We start from the raw sequence: 9195 nt of genomic DNA, 5'->3' as shown, positions 1-9195 counted from the left end.
CTCTCTCTCTCTCTCCCTCTCTCTCTCTCTCTCTCTCTCTATGTCTCTCTCTCCAGCTTCTTCTGTGTTCTAACTGCTTTTCGGCATGACAGTTATCAGCCTGCCTCAGTCATCTGGCACACATTAACACACCCCACACACACACACACCACACACTCACAAACACACACACACCACACCACACACACACACACACATTCACACACACATGCACCACACACACTCACTAACACCACACACACACACATCTTTTGTTTCTGTCAGGAGTCCTGTTTGACTTGATCCTTTCTTATCTGCTTATCTTTGATTAATACTGTCTAGGTCTTAATGTCTGTGTATGTGTGTGTGACCACATTTGAAGACCCTTTAATCATTTCACATCACATGTTCCTCCCATCACAAAGGTCCCGATTCACAAGCGTCTAATTCATGTCTGTGCATGCAGCTGTGTGTATGTGTGTGAAATGTTTCTGTATGTCTATGTAGGTGTGTGTGTCTGCATGTCTGTGTGTGTATTCCTTTCAACCCCACCCACCACCACCACAAACCCAAACCCCGGTATTATCCAGCTGTTGTTCCTATGGCAACCCTGTTGCTGGCGGAGACCAGCCACAGACCATGAATAGACGACTGTTAGACAGACCAACCCCGGGAGTGTGTGTGTGTGTATGAGAGTGTGTTTGAGAGAAAGAGTGTGTTCATATCATGTGCTTTCTAAGACTTTCTTCCAGCCCCAGTATATTGGGTTATGTTGACTTGATGCTGTTCTGTACTGTCGACCCAGAGATATTCCCCTCTAGACTGAGTCCCCTCCTCTCCCCTCCTCGTGTTTCTGTCTGTCTGTATTGTCTATGCCTTTCAAAACTTTTTTCGAAATAATTTTTTCAACCTTTCACATAAAGTGAAAGGAGGAGAAAGGAGCCTAAAGCAGAGTATAATAGAGTACAGTAGAGTTATCAAGTCTTCAAAAAAAAATCCAAACCTTTTTTATAAAACTTTCTTAGATTTAGTTTTCTCTAACGTTTTAAAAAGTTATTTTTGAATTTATTTAGTAAAAACTTTTTTTCAATAAGAGAAAAAGATTTCGTCGAGAGAGAATTGTGCGTTTGTGTGACTGTGTGAGTCAGCGATGTACAGCTGGCTAGTGGTGAACTAACGGTTGGCACAGCAACATCAAGAAGCAGCAGGACTGGTCAGCTGCTGCCGTCAATCAAGATCTAGCTACAGCAGGACAAATAAAACAGAAAATCTTTTCATTTTCCACTGTCAACAGACAAAACTTTATTTGGAGTTTTGGACTGAATGGATTGAGTTCCAAATACTCTTTTTAACTGTAACAGTTTGCTTTTATTTGTTTTCCCCTCAAAAGATGTTCAGACACATACACAGAAACTGGATCTCAATGATTTATCTCCCAAGCTACAATTCTCTCATAGTTGAACTATCTGCTGATTGGCTAAAGAAATCCGTTGACTTCTTAAAGTTGAAGTGTAACAAAACAATCTTTTAAATATGCATGGAATCATTAAAACACATAATTCATTCTATTCCAAACAAGGCACAGCCTGAACCAATAACATTTCCCCTTAGTGCACATGGAGGACCAATAGGAGCCCTCGGTCTTGGACTACACCTAAACGTTTCATCTCTACAAAAATGTGCTTGTCATCATGGACAGGATCCCACAGGCACACCAATCCTACATTCTAGAACTATAGTCTGTCCCCAAACTACTGCACTGTGACCTCAGAATGACAGAGAGAGGGGGGGAGACAGAGAAAGAGAGAGAGGGGGGGGGAGACAGAGAAAGAGAGAGAGGGGGGGGAGAAAGAGAGAGAGGGGACGGAGAAAGAGAGAGGGGGGGGACAGAGAAAGAGAGAGGGGGGGGGAGACAGAGAAAGAGAGAGAGGGGGGAGGAGAAATAGTTGATTTGGCAACATTTACAATTGTATTTCATGTCAATAAAGCCTTTTCTGAAGTGAGAAAGAGAGATGAAGTGCATGACAAGACAGTTTCAGAGTGTGTCATCATGTATACGTGTGTGCAAGTATGATGGCTCTGACACACTCGTGACCTAACTGGGCCAGATGCAGACACACTCAACCTAACTGGATCACGTCCATGTTTTTCAATCCTCCCTCCCTTCCTTCCTTCCTTCCTACCTCCCTCACACCCTCCCTCTACACTTCCCTCCCCTCCTCCCTTTCTTCTGTCCATGCTTCCTACACCCCCCAAACACACATGCATAGGAGACAAATGAAGGGAGCTAGGAAAGGGAGCTAGGAGAGGGAACAGAGAACAGACTGGGAACTGGGTTAAACCTGCTCCTCTGTCTCTGTGGAGACCTGGTCCCATTTCCACCACTCAGCACCTTGACTGACCTGGTCCCATTTCCACCACTCAGCAACTTGACTGACCTGGTCCCATTTCCACCACTCAGCAACTTGACTGACCTGGTCCCATTTCCACCACTCAGCACCTTGACTGACCTGGTCCCATTTCCACCACTCAGCACCTTGACTGACCTGGTCCCATTTCCACCAACACACAAGTGAGGCTTCTTTCAACCTCCTGGCTGTCAGACCCAGAGTCTCTCTGCTCATACGATCTGTCGTCTAATCCTAAAGCTTAATCTGTAATCTCAGCAAACACCATGAAAGGCCTCCATCTTTCAGGGCCAGATTATCCAGTTCTAACTCCCATTGAGAGGAGATGATGAACGACAGTTAGCCAGAAACAACCAACTCTAATCCTGTCTGTCCTAACCCAGACCCTAACCTAGTCCTGTCCTAGTCGTTAACCCGGACTCTAACCTAGTCCTGTCCTAGTCCCTAACCCAGACCCTAACCTAGTCCTGTCCTAGTCCCTAACCCAGACCCTAACCTAGTCCTGTCCTAGTCGTTAACCCGGACCCTAAACTAACCCCCAAGTCCTAGACAGACGTCTCCAGTTCAAATGATTTCCAGTTTTCAACACTGAGATGACACAGTAACAAAGCAAGGGGACTGGGGACACATTATCACATTGCACCAGTATGATAAGGGGGAGCCATTTAGGCGTTACTCCAGTATTACTAAAGGTAGGAACCCAGTTTCCCAATTAAAGGATTCCAATAACAATTCCAGACACCCAAAAGACACATCCAGTTTCTGGAACACATTTAGAATCGTTCTCTTTCGCTTTTCAACACACACACACACACACACACACACAGACACACACAGTCACACACACACACACACACACAGTCACACACACACACACACACAGTCACACACACACACACACACACACAGACACACACACACAGTCACACACACACACACACACACACACAGACACCCTGTGTCTGGCTCCTGGCTGCAGTAGCTCAGTACTCCCACAGGGTGGCGCTCTCCAGTGTGTCGGCGTTAGCCTTCAGGACGCCGGCGTGGTCGCCCCTCAGGTAGCGCCCCCCAGCCACGCGCACCGCCATCTTGTTGTAGTCGCAGAACTCAAACAGGAAGTGGATGGGCGTGGCACTGCTGGACACCACGGCAGCTTCCTCTCCAACACACCAATACTTCCCCTGGGAGTCTGGAACCAACCAATGAGAGGTGAGTACTGGGAATGGACCAATGAGAGGTAACTATCGGTCCAGTTTGCAAATACATCATGAAGACAACATTTTCCTAGCGTGGACTTAGTAGACATTAAGGAATACAGTGAACATAGCATAGAACACACACAGGTGGTGTTTATGGGAGCACTGAGCATAACACACACCCACACACTCACACACCCAGAGGTGACATACACACACACACACACACACACACCTTTCAGGGCGTAGGCTCCGTTGTGGAACTCCAGCTGGAAGACGTCGTAGGAGGCGCGGTTAGAATCCAGCGTTGCCATGCCAACCTTGCGGCACCCGATGAAGCCGTGCTCTCCGCGGAGGACAATGATTGGACGGTTTATCAGCTTCATCAGGAACTGTTCTGCGTCTCCTGGAGAGGACACACACACACACAAATGGATTGTCTTTTGTCTTACATCCCTTCCAAAAGGATCTGTTGACATCCAACAAAAGCAACAATAACAATAAAAAAATTACTATAAAAACAAAACAAAAAAAGATTTTCGGGCCGGTATCCGTGGCAACCGCGCTGACCTGCATTATCCACAGTAGCGGCCAGCTGACCGTTCTTCTTGGCGCTGATGAACTTCCCATTGGCTGCCCTCAGAGAGACACGCCCCTCTCTCCACTCCAGATCAAAATGACTGTTAGCAGACCTGAAGGACAGGGAGAGAGAAAGGGAGAATGTATCTGTATGTGTGTGTATGTGTGTGTGTATCTCTGTGTGTGTGTATGTATCTGTGTGTGTGTGTGTATATATCTGTGTGTGTGTGTGTGTCTGTGTGTGTCTGTGCGTGTGTGTGTATCTCTGTGTGTGTGTGTCTGTGTGTCTGTGCGTGTGTGTGTATCTGTGTGTGTGTGTGTGTGTGTCTCACTTGGTGGAGGCAGTGCACTGCAGTCCTCCAGTAGCTGTCAGGGTCCAGTACTTCCCTGCAGCCGTCCGGAACGCACACTTCCTGTTTTCACGACTCATCTCCAGCTGGAACACTTCCTGGTCTCCTTCCTCATCCTGATTGGCAGAGAGGTCCATGCCTGAGGAGTGGGATTGGCTTGTTAGTAGACTGATCTACAAACATCCTGCTATAAAAATTATGTTATGAAGTCATTAAAGCTATTGAATTTGACTAGATTTGACGTGAGCTGATTTAGACTAAAGTTACCATAAAACAGAGGCGAATATCGGATCAAAGGATGTGATAATCGAACGTAATCAGATGGAGAAAACATCCTCTAGTCTACACCATGTGAAGGGTTAACTAGTGTGTGTGTGTGTGTGTCCTGTGCATCACTAATGTCTTTGATGTTTAGGGGAAAAGTGGCAGATAATGCACTCAGTTAATGACAAGAGATATGGTCCTCAGAGGAGCTACACACACACACACACACACACACACACACACACACAGATCAGTCCTGGTCTAAAAGCCACACTTCCTCTAAAGTGGGTCTCCGCCCCCCCCCCCCTCACCCTTTGTCCTCTATCTCTCCTCTTCTCCAGTTTCCTCAGTCTGTCTCCGTCTATCTGTTCCTGCATCTCTGTCTCTCTGCTCCTCTCATCCCCTCTTCCCTCTCCTCTCCTCAGGGTTCTAGAACAGTGCAGTGTTCCAGAACATTGCAGAGTTCTAGACCATTGAAATGTTCCAGACCGACCCCTCTATCCCCTCTACCCCTTTTGTATCTTTCACCCTCTCATTCTGTCTCTCTATCTCTGTCTTTCTATCTATCTATCTATCTCTCTATCTACTATCTCTATCTAGCTTTCTTTGCCTCTCGCTCTCTCTTTTTCTCTCTCTACCTTGTCTGGTGTCTCATTTGAACAGCATTCTCTGAAATTAGCTGCAGTATGTTATTTTTACCCTCTCCTTCACACACACACACACACACTCACACTGAAAAGTAGACGCATACCCACACAGACATTTAACAGGGACTGGCCACAAAAGACAGATAGAATTTCTGCTGAGAAATGTTCAACACATGGGGGGGGCACAAACAGAGAGAGAGAGAGAGAGAGGGGGGGGGGGGAACTAGAGAAGGGGAGAAGGAGATACAACAGAGTGAGAAAGAGAGAAGGGGACATAGTGAGACTGAGGGGAAACAAAGAATGAGAAAAAGGAGGGAGGGAGGAGGGGAGAGAGAGGGAGGGAGGGAGGGAGCTGATGAGAACCACATGCTGCAGGGTGGGAGGAGGGGGGGAGGAGGGGGGGGACAAGTCATCAATCTGTGGAAGAAGAAAAGAGAGAGGGAGTCTCTAATCTGACCCAGTCTGAGCAGCTAATACACAAACTCACACACAGACACACACTCTCTCATACACACACACACTAATCCCCTGTGCCGCCGACTGCTCTGCTTCAGCTGTGATAACGTCACCAGTTTAACCAACTTTTCAGAAGACCATGACAAGACATTCATTTTGTTTAACTCTGAGAGCCTTACCCTGTCTCGTGGAGACGTTCTTCTCGTTCCCCGCGGTGAGCACGACCTGCGCGTGGCTGCGCTCCAGGGCGAACAGCTCGTCCTTTCCAACCCGTGCGCTCTTACCGGACTTCATGGTACCAGTGGGCCCGGAAGGCGCAAGGTACCGGCCGTTACAGTCCCGAAAAGCCACTTTTCCCGATCGAAACTCCAACATGTAACCGGTGTCTTTGTCCGGTTTACCGACCAGGCTGCCGTCGTTACGGAGGAACCGGTTATCAGAGGTCTCCAGGTGGTAGCGCTGGTCCCGGTACACGAGGGTTACCAAGGAATCCACCCCCCACGGGACGTCGCGGTCTATGGCCATTTCCTCGCGCTCGCCCGCCACACTAAGATGGGCGTACCGTTTGCGCGCAAGGCTGTACAGGTTGACCTGGGGGTGCATGGCCAGGTGCACGCTCCATATCTCTGCAGATGTTACCGTCTGAGCAAAGCAGGTGATCCGGTCCTCGCTGCCGCCCAGGTAGCGCCCGTGCGGCTCGGACTGCAGGGACCACCGCCCGTCGTCGTGCGCGATGATGACAAACCGACAGTCTGGGCCGCGCGCCTCACATTCGCCGGTTACGTTCCCGTCTTTGTCTGTTGCTAGGTACCGACCCAGGTGGGACCGGAGGAAGACAGCGTTGCCGTCCTCTCCAGTCTGCTCGAGCGTCCAAATCTGCTTCTTCTTGAGGCTCGTGGCAGAGGCGTTGATTTTAAAACCAAACGTCTCCGCTGTTAGATATTTCCCTCCGCCGTTAATGAGCCCGAGCTGGATTTGCAGCAGATCACCGGCCCCGTTAGCAGACATCTTCACCGTCCGTCCGTGTCCTGTCCAAAGAGAGAGTGAGAAAATGGTTGTGTGTGAGCGAGCGGTCCGTCGGTTTGAGATAAGGCTACCCCAGCGTATGTGCACGCGCGCGCGAATCTATGTAAGCGAGCGTATCAGAATGTTTCTGGTGTGCAGTGATGCTTGCAACTTGGCACGCGGTAACAAACTGTCCCTGCTGCGGATTCCGGACAGCCTCGCGCTGCAGCCTCACCGGGGAGGGATTTATGCCGGGGGCGGGAGTGATTTCATGAAGGGGCACGAGGACACGCCTAGCGATTTGGGAACGAAAACTGCAGTACTGTACACACACACAGAACACCACCTGCATGCAATATGACCCAAACAGTATCACAAGTCATCAGACCTGCTTTGGACAAAGTCTGTTGACACAACTACGTCCTCAGTACAATAGATAGATGTAAATAGATACACAGTAAATAGTGCTAGATAGATAGATGGATAGACTAATTGATTGGCATTGACTGCACGCATATAGACAGGCATAGAGAGAGAGAGAGAGAGTGTATCTAATTGAGGTATGATCATCTCCTATTCTGCATGGTTAGAGTCATTCAGCAGCTGACACACAAGTCATTGTCCTCAGAGAGAGAGAGAGAGAGAGAGAGAGAGAGGGAGAGAGTGACTGAAAGAAAGAAAGAGAGAGATAGAAAGAAAAAAAGAAAGAAGTACAGTAAAGTGTGTGATCCAGAATGATGGGGAGAAAGAGAGAGAGAGAAGAAGGGAGGGAGAGATGGAGAGAAAGAAAGGGTGGGGAAGGGAGAGAGAGAGAGAGAGAGGGGGGAGGGAAGCATTGTGGGTAGAGAGGCAGCCAACCAATGGCGAGACAGTTTTTTGATGAAGACAGGCACGTGGCAACAGATGTTGCCATGGAGACAGACTCATCTTGTCGTCTGCAAAAAGATGCACAGGACGCTGAAGAGGATCACAGCCCTGTCATCTCCGTCCTGACAACACCTAACCATGAGACCAAGGAGACCAGCACCACCTGGGGCCTTGGACCCTGATCATCTCTCTCTCTCTCTCTCTCTCTCTCTCTCTCTCTCTCTCTCTCTCTCTTTATATGTCTTTCTCTCTCAGCAATCGACCCTGAAGAATTGTTTTCTAGTGTTCTCTAACTCCATGAATCTAATGAGCGAAACAGCAGAGCACTCTGGGACATTGAGTGTGAAGTGAAAACATTGAAACTATGACAGCAGAACTCTGTAGGAATGTACAGAACGGGCTCGAACCACACTGACGACCCCCTTCTCTGGGCCCCTGTCCGCACACACACACGCAAAAACAGACACACACACAAGCCAGGAGTGCCCTTGTTGTAGTAGCCGCCCGTCTGCTGTAAGGTCAGAGGTCAGGGCTATAAAACAGCTCTCCACCCTGAGTCACACACACACACGCACACACACACACACACACAGCCCTGGGAGAGAGAGGGAGTGTTTTCTCAGTCATTATTAATGGAGCTCTTGACTGTCTGATCTCTGATCTAAAGAAAAAGAGGGGGAGAGAGGAAGAGAGAAGGAGAGAGAGAGGAAGAGAGAGGAGAGTGAGAGGAAGAGAGAGAGGAAGAGAGAGAGGAAGAGAGGAGAGAGAGGAAGAGAGAGAGGAAGAGAGGGAAGGGGATCAAGAGAAGGAGAGCAGTGAGAGACAGAGTGAGGGGGAGAGAGGGAGGGAGACAGACAGGGAGAAAAGGAGAGGGGGAGAGAGAGAATGCGTGGAGATGTGTGTTTTGAACGTGTGCGCTTGTTTAGAGAACCTTGTATGTGTAATGTATGTTACCTTGGAAGTGTGTAGATGTTTAGAACAAAACTAAACAAACATTTAAGGGATTGAAAAAATCCCCCTCTCTTCAACCTTAGATTGTTTTGTCTGTGTGTGCATATGTGTGTGTGCATATGTGTGTATGCATGTGTGTGTATGTGTGTATACGTAGGTGTTTATACATGTGTGTGTGCGTATACGTGTGTGTATATGTGTGTGTATATGTGTGTGTATATGTGTGTGTGTATATGTGTGTGTATATGTGTGTGTGTATATGTGTGTGTATATGTGTGTGTGTATATGTGTGTGTATATGTGTGTGTGTATATGTGTGTGTGAGGCAGGAGGGATGTCCTGTTCAGCCAGGTGCTTCTGGCCTTCATTAAAGGGACATTACGCTCTAAAATCACTCCCCCCCTCTCCCTTCCTCTTCCTGTCTCCCCCAATTCTCCTCCCCTCCGGATACAGGTGTGTGCTTATGCATCCGAGTGGCATGTTTGTGTCTTACT

The 9195-nt window shown here is 48.4% G+C and overlaps 1 protein-coding gene and 1 long non-coding RNA gene across 2 annotated transcripts; both read right to left on the bottom strand.

The window, feature by feature from the left end:
- Nucleotides 1-1250: 1250 nt before the first annotated feature.
- On the bottom strand, nt 1251-3214 carry LOC136965117 (uncharacterized). The gene is made up of 2 exons (XR_010879278.1): nt 2884-3214; nt 1251-2778 (listed from the first exon to the last, which is right to left on the bottom strand). It is a non-coding gene; the product is annotated as an uncharacterized lncRNA (long non-coding RNA).
- Nucleotides 3215-3284: 70 nt separating this feature from the next.
- On the bottom strand, nt 3285-6964 carry fscn1b (fascin actin-bundling protein 1b). Its single transcript, XM_067259081.1, has 5 exons — nt 6059-6964; nt 4495-4651; nt 4154-4275; nt 3819-3989; nt 3285-3576 (listed from the first exon to the last, which is right to left on the bottom strand). The coding sequence occupies exons 1-5, from the start codon at nt 6885-6887 to the stop codon at nt 3371-3373; spliced, it is 1485 nt and encodes a 494-aa protein (XP_067115182.1). The 5' UTR covers nt 6888-6964; the 3' UTR covers nt 3285-3370.
- Nucleotides 6965-9195: the final 2231 nt, after the last annotated feature.

Source organism: Osmerus mordax, chromosome 21 (genome assembly GCF_038355195.1).
Source record: "Osmerus mordax isolate fOsmMor3 chromosome 21, fOsmMor3.pri, whole genome shotgun sequence".
Taxonomy (NCBI): domain Eukaryota; kingdom Metazoa; phylum Chordata; class Actinopteri; order Osmeriformes; family Osmeridae; genus Osmerus; species Osmerus mordax.
This window is presented reverse-complemented; position numbering and strand designations above follow the sequence as displayed.

Coding starts and splice junctions, on each gene's coding strand:
- fscn1b (XM_067259081.1), bottom strand. CDS start 6,887: ATGTCTGCTAACGGGGCCGGTGATCTGCTGCAAATCCAGCTCGGGCTC. Junction 4,276..4,494: donor CAGTGCACTGCCTCCACCAA/GTGAGACACACA, acceptor CCTGTCCTTCAG/GTCTGCTAACAGTCATTTTG. Junction 3,990..4,153: donor CGCTACTGTGGATAATGCAG/GTCAGCGCGGTT, acceptor TGTCCTCTCCAG/GAGACGCAGAACAGTTCCTG.